Here is a 16,538-nt window from a genome sequence, read left to right on the forward strand (position 1 = left end):
TTTCACTTAGCCTAAAGTCCACTAAGTTTATCCATGTATCAGAATTCCCTTCCTTTTTAAGGCTGAATTATATTCTAGTGTGTGGATATAGCACATTTTGTTTATCCATTCATCTGTCATTGATGGACGTTGAGTTGCTTCTACTTCTTGGATATTTTGAATAATGCTGTTGTGTACATGGGTATATACATCAATGAACAACTTTTGAATGAGTGAATAAATAAATGAATGAATGAATGAATGAGGTTATAAGCAAAACGTTACCTAGAAGCGAAGAAATAAAATAGAGGCTGAGATGACATACGTGACTCACTCAGCTTTCGCTGTTGTCTCAGGATTTGCCGTGTTTCCAGATCTTGGCCTGTAACATCTTCATTGCATCTCTGTCCTGTATTTCCAGGCCTCCACAAAGCAATAATTAACAGCCGTGAATAAAGCACTTCCTGTGTACCTGGTGCTAGGCTAGGTACTGTACATCATTATCTTATCAGCTCACAAACCAGAGGTATCAAGAGTGCTGGTCCTGGAGGAGGTTGCATTTAAACTAGGCCAGTCTGGTGGGTGATGTTTAAGAGAGGAAAATGGTGGGTGAGGGGCAGTCCAGCAGAGGAGAATTCATCCCCGTGCTTTTTGTTGATCACTGGCATAAGAGCCTGTAGTGTGTAGTCAGAGAGACTGTGGGCTCATCATAAAATCTTCAGTTGTTGCCACTGAAGCATTTGTGGTTTGCTGCATAATAATCTATAGTTGTTTACTTGTTAGGCACAATGATTCTATCCAGTGTGTCTCCTACAACCCTGTTACCCACCAACTGGCATCTTGTTCCTCTAGTGACTTTGGTAAGTTCTGATTCCTGATGTCTTGTCCTGGAGTTACTGAAAATCTGGGCAAAAAATGTTGAAATCCATCCAGAATGTGGTGGTTTTGTCCTGAGAGAGTTCATGCTACTTCCCTGCCTTTAATAGCTGAGGGGAAGCTGACAGTTATCTTTAAATTGTAGAGAAACCAAAAAAGTGAATGGTGACATTGAATCTGGTACAAAATCTGGGAGACAGCAGGAAGGGCCCCAAGGAAGGAAATGGTAAGAAGGGTGGGAAAGCACAGACATAACGTTATGCTGCTGCCTCTGGGGAAACTTCCCACCTCATCTGGCAGGAACCAGTGATTGTCTCCACTTCTGTGTCCCCCAGCATCCTTGTATGTGTGAAATTCTTCACTATTTCAACTGTGCTTCTTGTGTAGTGTGTCACCATTACTTGTCTGGTGGCTGTAGCTGTCCTTCCTGAGGGGCTGGATGCCCTGAGGAGATTACTGTGGCCCCACTCATGGCATTGGCATGGTGCTGGCACAGAGGAGAGGCCAGTGAAATGGCCCTCGAGGCAGGGAGGGAAGGAGCAGAGGCCTGTAGGTTATCTCTGTCAAGACCAATTTTGTTTTCAGCTCATCAGTTCTGTCTTCCTTGCTGACAGTGGGTACAACAGAACAGCCATTATTGAGGAGTGAGAGACCATGTAATCCCTCTCAGTGTTTCACGGTCCTTATCCTACCTGTCTACCTCACTGCCAGAGTGACAGAGTTCTGAGGTTCAAGAGAGAATATAATTGAAAGCACATTGTATAAAAGGGAAAGGGACTGTCATTCATTAAAAATGTTAACCCCTATGTGAGGCACTGGTCTGTGTGCTTACTTTTTTTGTTGTTTATTTATTTATTTTGAAGGAGAGAGAGCATATACAGGTGTATATGTGAACATGGGAAGGACAGAGAGAGAGAGAGAGAGAGAGAGAGAATCCCGACACAGGACTTGATCCCATGAATCATGAGATCGTCACTTGGGTGAAATCAAGAGTTGGACGCTTAACCAACTGAGCCACCCAGATGCCCCTTTGTGCTTACTTTTGTGATTAAAAAGACAACATAGAATCCCTGCCCTCAAAGAGCTTGTGGTTTGGGGCAGGTGGAGAGGTAGAATTTGTAAAAATAGAATATCAAGTAATAATAATAATAATAATAATAATAATTAATAATAATAATAATAATAATAAAATATTTGTTGAATGCTTGTGATGTGCTAGGCACTGTGCTGAGAGTTAAAATGAATTCCTATTTGAGTTGTATGACCACCCCTAAGGTCAGATATTCTCATTCCCACACCACTGATGAAAAAGAACTGGGGCTTAGAGTGGTTTGGTGACTCACTTGAGGTTGCCCAGCTGATAAGTGGTGGAACCAGGGCTTGGACCTCGGCCATGCAATTATATCTAAGGCATGATCTGGTAAATAGTGCTGAGGGAGGCCCAGGAGGGAGAGGTTTCCTTTGCTGGAGGCTCCAGGCAGGCTCAGTGGAGCATAGAGAAGATGTATAAAAGTTGAACATTTGCGGGAGGCATTCTGGACCAGGGAGAGGGAGAAACAAATAGCTTGTTTGATGTTGCACCTTGCTATGTAAGTATATTATTGCCCTGGATTTATTTTCTTGATCATACTTCATGGCTCAGGCAAAGAGTAGAACTTGTTCGTGTTGCTAGATGTACGCCTGTTGTAGGGCACTGAGCCACTAGCAGGAGGCAGTAAACCAAAAGTGGCCAGTGTGCCTTGCACAAGGCACAGTCTAGACAGGGTCATGTGCTGTTGGTGAGGCCTGAGAGAGGAAACTGATTTTCAGGAAGCATCGTTCATTACTTTGGATGCTGATTGTACCCTGGTTGTAATGTAATAGTTATGAACTGTGATGTTGCCATTTCTTTGAGTTAAACCTCTGAAATTCACCAGTCTAGAAATTCACGAATCTACCTTGCTGTTTTTTCTTTTTCTTTTGAAATAATTATAGATTTGCTGTCAGTTGCAAAGATAGTAGAGTTCTACCAGGAAATGAGGCCTGGCACAACATGTGTATATAGTTCTGTCATTTCATCACATGTGTAGATTACCATTGCCACAAAGACATTCCTTTATCTCCATCCCCCTCCTATTATCCCTAATCCCTGGCATCTGGTAACCATTAAGCTGTTCTCCATATCTATAGAATTTTGCCATGTTGAGAATGTTATAAAATGAAAGCATATAGTACATGACTTTTTGAGATTGGCTTTTTCATACAGCATGAAGCCCTGGAGGTGTATCAATGATTTGTTACTTTTTATTGCTGAGTAATATTCCATCTAATCTTATCTTCCTTTATATATTTTGTGTTGAAGGCTTGTGGTCTCCTGAACAGAAGTCTGTCTCCAAACATAAATCCAGTAGCAAGATCACCTGCTGCAGGTGAGTTAAAGGCAGCTCTGAAGGTAGGCTTTATATTCCCTCCTCTTCTAAACAGACTCTTAGAATCTGGTTAGGTCACACAGTGGAAAAGTTCTTGCGTGACCTAGTTGGTTTGGGCCCCTATGTTTTCTCTTTTCTTTTACTGTCTCCTTGATGGGAAGGACCTGTGCCTTTGATCATCAAGCAAAAGAGAACTACAAGTTGCCTTCCTGTAATTATCTAGTAATAAGTTTCCTCAGCTAGAAAGCTATACTCAGTGGAGGTTTTCTGGAGGTGCGAGGCTGTCCTTGTCCAGGCAGCATGTGTGCTAAGAGAAAGCATAGGCTTTGATACTAGACCTGGATTTAAATCCAGATTTAGTCACTGATAGGCTCTGTGACCCTAGGAGGTTCCTCATTTTACAAATAGAGATAAAAATACTCAATAGGGCTGTTGTGAAATGTGCACAAACTGAGTATAAAACAACACAGTACCTGATGCATTAAAGACTCTATAAATAGGAGCTATTCTGGCTGTGCAGATTCTGAGTGTAGCCATTCTTTCATTCAATATCTGTTAAGCACCTACTTATTTGAGAAGCTAGGTGTACACCAAGACACAGATTCTGTTCTTAGGTGATCTTATAGTAGGAGGAGGTTGAAATGGTGAGTGGAGAATAGAGGCTGGCTCAGTGTTGCAAGCACAAGCTAAGGACTTTCATGGAGGTATGTACAGAAAACCGTGGGAGCTCAGGAAAGGGTGATACTGCCTTCACATCTCACTGTTGATTTTAAAAATAAATGGGGCTTGATGTTTGGTCCTCTGACTTTTATATCAGGACCAGGATGAGCCCTTCTGTTGCTGCCTCATTAGACTATATTTTGACCAGGGCATCCTCCTCACTGGCTTTACCTTCTGTGTGTTCCTTTCCCTCTCCCCATGCCCTTTTGTTGGTTGTATGAACAGCTGGACAAATGATGGTCAGTACCTGGCTCTAGGAATGTTCAATGGGATCATCAGCATACGGAACAAAAATGGTGAGGAAAAAGTGAAGATTGAGCGGCCAGGGGGCTCCCTCTCCCCCATATGGTCCATCTGCTGGAACCCTTCAAGGTAATCTTATAGCTGTCCTCCTTCTAGGACAAATACTATTAAGAAAAAGAGCTTTCTCAGCAGGCTGAATTCTCTTCCTAAGGTGTCCCTCCATTCAAAAGCTTCTCACTCCATTTGACTGATCTGTTCTGGAACCCATTCCATTTGAATGGAATTTTTTAAGAGCCCATCTTGAGTTTTGGAATGAATCCCAGAGATTTTAGCTAAGCAGATGAACTATCTAGGCCAGCCCAAAGCATGCGTGCGTGCGCGCGCGCTTGTGTGTGTGTGTGTGTGTGTGTGTGTGTGTTTGTGTGTGCATATGCTACAGAAAGCCCATTTCTTTATGAATTAATAGCTCACCTGTTTGCTGTGGCTTTATTTGGGTCTTTTCCCTTTTTCATTTCTTCCCTTCAATTCTGGGCAGAACATGTGCCCACCCAATAATAAATAGCTGTTTCATGAGCCTTTTTTGCTGCCCTTGCCAAAAAAGTAAAAATTAAGTCTAGAAATGTCCTCAAAGCCTATAGTTCCACAAACAATTGGCACCTACCTTCTCAAACCTTACACACACTTTCCCTCTTCTGCCCATGTGACTTTAAGGGTAGACTAATAACTTTAGATGCTATTTGTATAATCCTCTAATATTATTAAATTCCTGGTAACCCCCACAAAGTCCTTTGAAGTAAAGGACTTAATTGTTTACCAGCCCAATGTCATTTTACAGGTGGTACCTACTTGATTTACAAGGTTGTTTGATTCCATTGCCCTTCTTACACCAGATTATTATGCTTCTTCCTGAATAATTGTGTCCAGCCCAGGGCTGTACCATGCATATCTAATGCCTTCAAAGGCCATTAGCCTACCCCAGAGTTCCTGCTGTTTGATTTTGTGGCCACAGATGACTTTGTGGCTGCACGGTACCATTTTTAATTCATGAGAAGCAGGATGCCCAGTATACCTGGTTGCTGTCCTCTTCCGGGCAGGGTTCAGGGGCTTCTTGACAGGTTTTGAAATTATAGCTTTAGTGCAGTTCTAGGCAACATGATTGTGAACAACCACTTACTATCTACAGCCGATGGGAGAGTTTCTGGATGAACAGAGAAAACGAGGATGACCAGGAAGTCATGGTCGACAGATATTTTCAGGAAATCCCTTCCACTCTGAAGTCAGCAGTGTACAGTAGTCAGGGTAGTGAGGCAGAGGAGGAGGAACCAGAGGAAGAGGACGACAGTCTCAGGGACGACAACTCGTGAGTGTGTCCTGAGGAGCAAGAGCCCCCCTCCCCCCTTGGAAGGGTCAAGGCCCCAGCATAGACCTGCCAGGCAGACACTGCTCTGAAGTCCCTTTCTAAGAGGTTTGGGGGAATTGTTGGTGAAAGCTCCCCCAGCAAGGGGGAGAGCCCACCCTTATAATTTATGTTATAAAATGATTCTTTGGGAAACTTAGGAAATACTGGAAATCTAAAGGAGAAAGTTCAACTTTTTTGTAAAACCCTATCCGCTGAGGGAATCATTATTAGCATTTCAGTGTATTTCCCCCTCAGTCTTTCAGTGTGTTCATATGATTAAATAAACCATATCTGACTCTTTTTTTCCACTTAGCCATCATAAAGCAGTCTCTTTCTGGTAACATTAATGGTCCTTTTAAAAAGAGGATTTTTAATACCTGCATAGGATACGCTGTGTGGATGCATCATAATTCATTTAACACTTCCTCTATTACTAGACACCTTTCTTAGCCTGTTCCCATAGTGTACCTTACCTTGCATTTGACAGGACATGTATCGGAGAGGAAGCCCTTGCCTTACCCACAATCCTCACACCCAAATCCTGGCTGTCTAGGCATTCTCTCTTCTTTTTGATCGAGTTTACCTATAAGGAAAACATTGGCATACTGGAATGGGGAAACCTGGGGTAGCCAGGATATTCTGATTGGGCAAAAGTGATCTAGCTTGGGACTTTGCAAACTGTGCTCTTTGATATCTGGGGTTCTTTGGAAGAAGGAGGTGGGAGATGAGGGACAAGGAAAGGAGCAAAGGGTGGGCTTCAGGTCCCTATTTTTGCTTCAGTCAGATCGGCCCCTTTTATTGCTTGACATGAGATTTTGTCCCACTTCCAGGAATAAAAAAGAAAAGGGAAAAAGGAGGTTGAAAACTACCAATCCAGTTGATACATGTGACCTCCATAAGAAGGTTCACCATGGGCTGGGTTCCTGGACTGTGTTTGGACCTCATATGAATCCTACAGAGTTCACCTGCAGGTCCCTTCCTGTTAACATCCCTCTCCATCTTCATCTTTTTTCCCTTAGTTGTGAATTAGTGCCTATATTTGCCAGTTTGCCACCCTTGGCTATGTTTTGCCAGTGAGGCTGCACCCCGCCTTGCCTGCATATCTAATGGTGCTACCAGATGACCTCAGGCCCTGGGCTTGAAAATTAATAAACAAAGAGGAGGCAACATTAGGTGGAGTAAGACCAGGTCTCAAGGGCTGAGAATGTCTGTCTCTTGAACTAGATTCCCAAGTAGCTTGATCCCCAGCCTCAGCTGAAGAGGTTTCTCCGGTGTGCTGGTCCTACGGCCCTAGTCCCAAGGCACTGATTCTGATAGGTGGTCAGTTTCAAAGGCAATTGCTGGTCTTCAGAGAGCACACTATATTTTATTCATCTAGTCAGAAACCATTTCACCTGTTTGAGGACCCTAACTGTGAGAGAACTGATCTTTAGGTGTTGATTTTCCCTCTTCAGGAAGCACAAGCAAACTTCCTCTCTGTCCATTAAAACATCAGACAACCCATTGCCCTTTCATTGCAATAGATTTGCTTCTCCATCATGTCCCCACCTTTTATTTTATTTTTTTTTTTTTTTTTTTTTTTTATTTTATTTTATTTTTTTTTATTTTATTTATTTTTTTTTTTTTCTCAACGTTTTTTATTTATTTTTGGGACAGAGAGAGACAGAGCATGAATGGGGGAGGGGCAGAGAGAGAGGGAGACACAGAATCAGAAACAGGCTCCAGGCTCTGAGCCATCAGCCCAGAGCCCGACGCGGGGCTCGAACTCACGGACCGCGAGATCATGACCTGGCTGAAGTCGGACGCTTAACCGACTGCGCCACCGAGGCGCCCCTATCCCCACATTTTACAGTACATAAATAAAAGGCACTCTTGGCTCTACAACCTTGTGCTTTCTTAGCACTGCTCTCAGGAAGCTTTGAAATGAGGGGTTTAGCTTCTTCACTGTGGCAGAGGCCCAGCACCACAGCCTATGGTAGGGCATTCAATGAAATAACAGATCCCAGAAGGATCACCTTGCCTCATCCCACTGGACTGATTGATGGGTTGGCCCATGTTACAACTTTTGGCCTTAGTATTGCTATATAACATTTGGTAATCTGACAGTCTGGCCAGGGGTTTCTTTTTCCTGTTGTTTGTTAAACCCTTAGGGCTACAGTTCTCAGGCCATGGCCCCACATAACCTCTTTTGTCTTCTGTTGATTAGAGAGGAACATAATGACATCCTGGCTGTAGCTGACTGGGGACAGAAACTATCCTTTTACCAACTGAGTGGAAAACAGGTATGTAGTTCTGTACAAACCCAGTGGGAGATACAATTGCAGTCATGCTTGTTATAATCTGTTCACTTTTAGAGGTTATATTTTTGGTAATTATACATTATTATTCTTGTTGGCTCCTGTTTATTGAACATTTACTTTGGTACCAGGTACTATGCCCAGGTTTTGCATACTTTATCTCATTTAATTCTTACAAACCCCTGCAAAGTAGGTACACTGGTTATTAACTTTTTAGAAACGAGTAGACAAGACTCAGAGCATGAAATAAAGATTATACCCAAGGTCCCACACTGCTAGTAAATGGGTAGCATCTGAGATTGAAACCCAGCTTGTTCTGACTCTAAAGCCTTGGTCTTAGTTATGACTCTACCTTCCTTTATTTGCTTTATTCATTCTGTAAACATTAATGAGCACCCACTTAGGTCAGACCTTCACCTGTGCTAGGAGCTACTGACATATAACTGTGTAAATTAATGCCCCTGTTCTGAGAGCTCACAGGCTGATAGGGACACAGTTGATGGCCAACAGTCCCAGTGCAGCATGATACATGGCATCTTTTTTTTTTTTTAATTTTTTAATATTTAATTTTGAGAGAGAGAGAGTGTGAGTGAGGGAAGGGCAGAGAGAGAGGGAGACACAGAATCTGAAGCAGGATTCAGGCTCTAAGCTGTCAGCACAGAGACTGACACAGGTCTTGAACTCATGAACCACAAGATCATGACCTGAGCCGAAGTTGGATACTTAACCTACTGAGCCACCCAGGCACCCTGATACATGGTATCTTAAAGAGATGTACAGATAGACTGCCATAGGGACACAAAAAGGGATAACACCACTGCTTGGTGGAAATGAGAGATTTTGAGCAAGATAAACAAGAGTTTGCTAGGCAGAGGACATTGGGAATAGTGTTTCAGGCAGTGGAAATAGTATCTACAAAGGTAGGGAGGAATGAAGGTATATGTCAACTCAGGGAACAGTGTATTGTTCAGAGTGACTGGATCCCGAGAATTGTGGACAAAAGATGGAACTAGAAAGGAAGATGGGGACATGATTCTAAAGGACCTGAGTAGTGTGAATTAATTGGGAGTTTGAACTTCATATACTATAAGTATTTAGGAGTCATTGATTTAGGTAGGGAGGGACTTGGTCAGCTTTCTGTTTCAGAATTCCTTGTTTCTGTGGAGGGTACATTAAAATAGAACCTGGTGGTAGGAAAACCTGTTATAGTCAGGAGACACCAAGGATTAGACTGAAGGTGGTGGGGATGGCTTAGGTACCACAGCCTAACAGGTGAGAAATACAGCCTGTTCAACGGAGCCTTTGTTTAGTAATATTCTTAGTCCTTAAGAGGGGTTTCAGTTATGTAGCCTAGTTTGGGGGCCATTTCTTTTCTACCTCATCATTTGTCTTTTTTTTTTTCATAGTTGAGTAAAGACAAGATAAAAATAGTGAAGTGTCTTCTGAGTTTCCCATGGCTGATTTCCCCAAACCCTCACTTTAATTATCTTGTATCTAGCCCTGGACTATCTGTTCATCCACTTGATGTGTGTATATCATCATTCAACACATATTTATTGGTACATCTATTGTGTACCAGGCACTGGGCATAGGTATTGGAAGTTCTTGGGAACAAATAACCACACTACACAGAGAGAGAATGGAGTCTTGTTGCTACAGTGACAATAAAAAAGAACTTGACCTGGTGGTCAGGGCCATGGGAAATATCTTGCATGTATGTAGCACTAGAGCTCATGTTGTGGCCCAGAGTTTTTGAATGATAAGCAACCTAACTCTGCTGAGATAACCCACTTGGTTTGGGACAGTAAAATTTTTTCCTTAGTGGTTGTCTTTTAAATCTGGGAAGATTTAGAATTAAATATAGGATGATGAAGTAAATCAAACCTATACTTTTGTGTTGGTCTTAGGTATATACAATTTGTGTATTTTTAGCTTTTTAAGTGTTTATGATGTTTAAGGGTATCTGGGTTAATGATAATAATAGCTAACATTTATTGAGTTTCAGGCATTGTATAAACTCTTTATAAGGTTAACTCTTTTAATCTTTGTAACAACTCTGTGAGGTATGTACTGTTACCACCACTTTACATGTAAGAAAGTTGAGGCACAGAGAGGTTCAATGACTGCCCAAAGTCATACAGTATAGTTAGTGCCCAAGTGTGGTTTGGAACCCAGGCAGGCTGATGCTAGAATCCATACTAGAATATCTATCATATCTGTCTTGTGATGACCAATTAGAAGTTGTAATTGAGTAATCAATTTATACGTCTGATTTTAAATTGAAAGATGTAAGAAATTTTTAGTAAGTACCTAAGTAATATTGGAATGTTAAAGAGATTCATTATATTTTCTGTCTTGGGGTGGGGTGGGGGATTATTACTGATCTTCCTGAATCTATATATTTATGTCTTTATTCTTTCAGCAAATGTGGAATAATTCTTTGTTATTTCTTCAAATAATTTTTCTTCTTCATTCTCTCCTTTCCTTCTGGGTCTCCAATTACACATTAGACCTTTTGATACTGTTCTCCAGGTCATTGAGGCCCTTTTCATTTTTTAAATCTTCCCTCCCCCCCTCCCCCGATCTGTTGCTCAGTTTTCAACTTCATTGACTCTTCTGTCATCTGTAATATTTCTGTTAAGCCCATCCAGTGAATTTTTGTTTCAGTTATTTCATTTTTCAGTTCTAGATTTCCATTTGATTCTTTTTTATTATTTGTTCATTCATTATAGATGTAGATATATTTGCCTTTATATCCTTGGCCATAGTATAATAGCTATTTTAACATTTTCATGTGCTAATTTGTATCTGAATTATCTTGGGGTCAGTATCTACTCATTGTCTTTTCTCTTGAATATGGTTCATATTTTTCTGCTTTTTGGAATTTTGGGTTATATTCTGGACATTGTAAATGATACATCATAGGTACATCATAGGGATTAATTTCTGTCATGTTCCTCTGAGGATTATTGTGTAGTTGTTTTGTTTTTTGTTTTTGTTTTTTAAGTTTATTTATTTTGAGAGAGAGAGAGAGCACGCTGTAGTTGAGCTTTTTTAAAACAGGTAGTTAACTTTGCTGGACTCAACATTCAAACTCCATCTTTCTAGTGTGAGCAGCAGCTGAAGTCTCTATTCAGCTCTTTAGCCTTGCTGGGCTGCTTGGCATCTGCCCCACATGTGTGTAGTTCAGGGAACTCCAGATATTCAACAGAGTGTATGTGCAGAATTTTGGCTCTCCCTCTGCATGTCTCTTTTTTGGGATTTCCCACCTCATTTTTAAGCTGTCATGGCTTGAAATTCTGTGCTCATCCAACAGGGTGCTGATAGGGCCTGCCCTCAGGCAAAAAGCCATTAAAAAAATGAGAAACTCACCTAGGGCCAGTCCTTTCTTCCAAATGCTCATGTGTCTTCAGTTTTTGTCTGCTTCTGGTTGCTCTGTAGTGCCTTCAGGTGGTTGTAATTTATAGTTGGTTCAGCATTTATAGTTGTTACCTGCAGGAGAGTTGGCCTAGTGGGAACTAGTGAGCCATTACCAGAAGCTGCAAACCTTCTATGTCATGACTCAAGATTTTTTTAGTTTTCTTACTGTCATTTACTATCATTACTATAAGTGCTAGGGGATTTACTATCATTATATAAGTGCTAGGGGAATTTTGGTGTTAGGCATTTGAAATTTTTATAAAGGAAAATTGAATATATAAAATTAATAATTACAATTTATTAATTAAAAACAATTTTTTAACATTTATTCATTTTTGAGAGACAGAGACAGAGTGTGAGTGGGGAAGGGGCAGAGAGAGAGGGAGACACAGAATCTGAAGCAGGCTCCAGGCTCTGAGCTCTCAGCCGAGACCCCGACGTGGGGCTCAAACCCACGAACCATGAGATCAAGACCTGAGCCAAAGTCAGATCCTTAACCAACTAAGCCACCCAGGTGCCCCAAAATTATTGCAATTTAAATTAGTTTAAGGGAATCAACTAAAATCCCTTAAACTAAGGGATTTTAAAATCTGTTCAAAATTTAATTCAGTAAATGATAATCAGAGGCCCCTTTTCAATTAGTTGTTTTCCTTTGCTAGACTTATAAATAGAAAATATTTGTAAATTGAACTTAAAAACTTAATGAGGAACCAGGTTTTTAGGATTATTTCTTTAATAAACTGTTGTGAGGTTTTTTTTTTTTTTTTTGCCTATTTAACAATGGTAATCATAAATAGTCTTTTTATTTACAAAAAGCACCCTCAGGGCAGCAAAAAACTCCAGTGACAATAAGGAGCTTGGGTTTTAACAGGTTAAAAGGGGAGAAAGGACATCAAATTAAACTTGTAACTACAGAGCATTGAGAGCAGTGCTGTGGGGGAGGTGAGCACAGGGCCATGGGAGCACAAAGGAGGGAGCATCCTTGGGTAGGGTGAAGAGATAGGGGATGTTTTTTGTAGGAGATGACACCTGGTGGAGAGAGAGAGAGGGAGGATAGTTCTGGCTGGGGTGGTGGTGGAGAATAGCACTTGTGAGGGCATGAAGGTCTGAAAGAGCAGGGTCTGCTTGGCAAACTATAAGATGTTTATCTTGGCCAAGGGAGCTGAGCTCAGGAGCTTGACCTTCATCCTAAAAGCTAAGGGGACAGTACCAAAACTGAAAGACAACTCATAGAATTGGAGAAAATTTTTACAAATCATATATCTAATAAGGGACATATATCTGGAATATACAAAGAATTCTTACAACTCAATAATAAAAAGACAACCCAATTAAAAACTGGAAAAAGGATTTGAATAGAGATTTCTCCAAACAAGATATACATGTGGCCAAATAAGCACATGAAAAGGTCCTTAACATCATTAGACATCAGGGAAATGCAAATCAAAATCATACCCACTGGGCTGGAAAAATTGGAACCCTTACATACTACTGGTATGAATATAAAATGTTACGGTCACTTTGAAAAATACGGCAGTTCCTCAGAAGGTTAAACATAAAGTTACCAGCTGATCCAGCAATTTCACTCCTGGATATATGTATCCATAAGAGATGAAAACATGTCTGCATAAAAACTTGTACACAAATATCCATAGCACCATTATTCATAATAGTCAAAAATTACACATGGCCATTAACTGATGAATAGATAATAAAATGTGGTATATTCATGTAATGGATTCCATGTAATGGAATATTATTCAGCAATGAAAAAGAATGAAGTACTGATACACACTACAATATGGATGAGTTGGTCACAAAAGGCCACAAATTGTGTGATCCAATTCATAAATTGTGAGATCCCATCTCCCATTTGGAGATTTGTGAAATCTGCAAAGTAGGCAGAACTATAGACACAGAAAGTAGATTAGTGGTTGACAGAGGAGGGAAAGAAAAGAGAATTGAGATCGACAGCTACCAGGTATGTGGTTTCTTTTTGGGGTGATAGAAATGTTCTGAATTAGTGATGATGTTTGCATAATTAACTGCACACTTTTTTTTAATGTATATTTACTTTGAGAGAATGCACACACATGTGCACACCATATGCGTGCACACACACACATACAGGTGAGCAAGCAGGGGAGGGGCAGAGAGAGGGAGAGAGAGAATCCCAAGCAGGCTTCGCACTGACACAGGGAGCCTGAGCCAAAATCAAGAGTCGAATGCTCAACCAACTGAGCCACCCAGGCATCCCAATTATACACTTGAAGTGGGTGAATTGTATGGTATATGGTATATAACAACCTCAGTAAGGTTGTTATAAAGAGAAGTATGATGGGTGTAGTTTCAGAATAGAGGACAGTTTTTTAAACCAAATGAATTTAGCTTTATGAAATACTTGGGAAGGGGAAGGGGAAGGGGAAGGACCAACCTGAGGGGAACCATTGAAATCCTTGCAAAGGCTGTGTGTGGAGGAGGCCTGTGGGAGAAAGTCCCAGTGGGAGGAGGGTCCAGATTGGCTGAGGAGCTGAGACACACACCTGGAGCAGCTAGTGGGACTCTGGGAGATAACTGCCAACTCAAGCAGTGGAGGATTCAGCTGTGTGGAGGGGAGAAGTAGGGTGCTCCAGGGGAGGCTGGCCTGTGTTCATGATGGAATCACACAGGAGTTAACTCTGGCCAGCTTGCCCTTGTCTTCTTGACTCCCCCCATTAAAGTCATTAGGAAAAGCCCTTAATTGTATTGTGAATAGTATGGATTTAGGAATGGTTTTTCCCTTGGTGTGTGTTCTCTTTCCTCAGATTGGGAAGGATCGGTCACTGAACTTTGACCCCTGCTGCCTCAGCTACTTTACTAAAGGGGAGTACATTTTGCTGGGAGGGTCAGACAAACAAGTATCCCTTTTCACCAAGGACGGAGTACGGCTTGGGACTGTTGGGGAGCAGAACTCCTGGGTGTGGACGTGTAAAGTGAAACCTGACTCCAACTACGTGGTAAGAAGAAGTCCATTCTGTTGGGCTGTTGCCTGACTGGGCACAGACATCAGCCATGTTTAGCCAGTCAGATCCTTGACATTTGCTCCTGACAAATGGGAGGGCAGACTCTTTCTCCAGAGAGAGCTGGGAATTGACAACTCTCTTTCCCTACAGGTGGTAGGCTGCCAAGATGGCACCATTTCCTTCTACCAGCTTATTTTCAGTACTGTCCACGGTCTCTACAAGGACCGGTATGCCTACAGGGATAGCATGACTGATGTCATCGTGCAGCACCTGATCACTGAGCAGAAAGGTAAAAGGCAGACTTTGGGAAGAGGGATAGGTTGAGAGGACTGCTGACAGAGCAAGTAAAATGATAGGAAATGTTCCTCCTCAGTCTTTTGGAAACACATTGGACTACTGGTTCTTCTTTTCGTTTTTTCTGAGGGTAAGGGGAGGATGTACATGTCTTTGAGAATCTAAAGAAAGCAATAAACCCTCTCTCTCAAAAAAAAAAAAAAAAAGGCACAGACTCACATAATTTTGCTGCTGCCAATTCCAAGGGGGACGTGGACTTCTTGACTAAGGGAAGGATAATGTATGACACATCAGAGCCAAGGTGGCTGAGCTGCATCAGTCTTTGTGGATGTGTATCCTCTCTGGTGTGGATATACTGGAATGCTTCTCTCTCACCTTCATCTCCACTTGCCTCCTGGTGGGTCCTTACCCCAGAGGTAAGCAGGGATAATGGGTCATCACACGCTTAGGAGATCTGGGTTCCAGGCCTAGCACAGTCAGTCTGAACCTCAGCCTCCTCCGCTGTCCACCCAGTAGCCATGCTGATTAAATGGGCTAAGGATCCACTTATTTCAGGTGTATTCATATACAGATGTTTGGCCACAGCACACTGCCTGGTGCCTGTGTGTGGGTATGCACACTGAGGGTTGTCTTACAGATTCAGTGGCATCCTTTGGTTCCCATCTGGGAGCACCTCTGTTTGAAGATTCCAGCTGTGCTGGTGAGGGTATAGCTACTTGGGCAGTTCCCCAGTTTCCCTTATTGGGGACACTTTCTCCACCTGGTCTGCAGTTAGAGTGTGAGAGCCTAGTGTACACAGAAACTACATGCATTTCCCTGTTATTGAGGGTGGTGGGTGGGGAGTGGCCAGAGATGTGGGTATTTATTCAGATGGACTTCTGATCATCAGGGGCTGTTAATGCTGTGCAGAGGAGTTTTAAACTTATATTCAGTAAGTGATGGTAATGCTAAGAATTTTACTTTCTGTACTCAGGTGTAAGCTTTGGACCACGAAGATTGTATACAATTTTGGATTCCCATATTTAGTAGAGCTGATTGTACATATTAGACAGTCTGTAAAGATTTTTTTTTGATGAAAGTGTCTCCTTTAATTGCCATTAAATGATAGCTTTTAATTTCTCTGCCTTCTACCTTACTTAACGTCATGCTAGAGCTAGCATTTTTTTTTTCTTTGACAGTTCGGATTAAATGCAAAGAACTTGTCAAGAAAATTGCCATCTACAAAAATCGATTAGCTATCCAACTGCCAGAGAAAATCCTCATCTATGAGTTATATTCAGACGACTCGTCAGACATGCATTACCGGGTGAAGGAGAGGATTGTCAAGAAGTTTGAATGCAACCTCCTGGTGGTGTGTGCCGATCACATCATCCTCTGCCAGGTGGGCACCAGGTTGGAGGAATCGGGCTGAATCTTCTTCATGTTTCCTCCAAGGATAGGGTACCCAACTCATTGTTTTAAAGTTGGACACCAAGAAAGTCCCTTTCCCTCAAACTCAGTAGCTGTTCATTGCTTTCATTTTATTGACATCTAGAGGAGTTGGACTCTACCGGAAAGTCATGGACCATAAGTAGGAAAATACCTTTTTGTATTGCAAAGCACTTTGTTATACTAGGATCATACATATTTTAATGACTTAAAGCATATACTGATAGAAATGATCATTTTTTTGGTAAATATATGTAATATATATATTACATGTATATTTTACTATCTGTTAAACAAAAATATTTATGATATCAAGTCAAAAATAGTAAAGGAAGTTTTACTTTTTGAGAGATTTTTTTCACAGAAAAAAATTTTTCAACTTAGAGCTTCCTAGAAAATGTCTAAGTCAATGCCAAGAGAAGTTTGGAAAGACTGAGATAAGGCCAGCCCAGCATCTTTCTTGGAAGTAGAG

General features: G+C 41.5%; 1 protein-coding gene across 5 annotated transcripts in view; it reads left to right on the plus strand.

Annotated features, from left to right (window-relative positions):
- Nucleotides 1–16,538, plus strand: part of IFT122 (intraflagellar transport 122) — a 73,516-nt gene that overhangs the window by 15,679 nt on the left and 41,299 nt on the right. For 3 of the 5 annotated variants that reach the window (XM_030307453.1, XM_030307451.1, XM_030307452.1), the window contains exons 5-11: nt 763–839; nt 3,197–3,263; nt 4,209–4,355; nt 7,832–7,907; nt 14,147–14,338; nt 14,495–14,633; nt 15,817–16,019. In XM_030307453.1, the coding sequence (XP_030163313.1) occupies nt 763–839; nt 3,197–3,263; nt 4,209–4,355; nt 7,832–7,907; nt 14,147–14,338; nt 14,495–14,633; nt 15,817–16,019 (901 nt within the window). Of the gene's footprint in view, nt 1–762; nt 840–3,196; nt 3,264–4,208; nt 4,356–5,409; nt 5,587–7,831; nt 7,908–14,146; nt 14,339–14,494; nt 14,634–15,816; nt 16,020–16,538 lie in introns of all 5 variants that reach the window. The other 2 variants (XM_030307455.1, XM_030307454.1) reach the window with 2 other exon arrangements.

The sequence above is a fragment of the Lynx canadensis genome, chromosome A2 (assembly GCF_007474595.2).
Source record: "Lynx canadensis isolate LIC74 chromosome A2, mLynCan4.pri.v2, whole genome shotgun sequence".
Taxonomy (NCBI): domain Eukaryota; kingdom Metazoa; phylum Chordata; class Mammalia; order Carnivora; family Felidae; genus Lynx; species Lynx canadensis.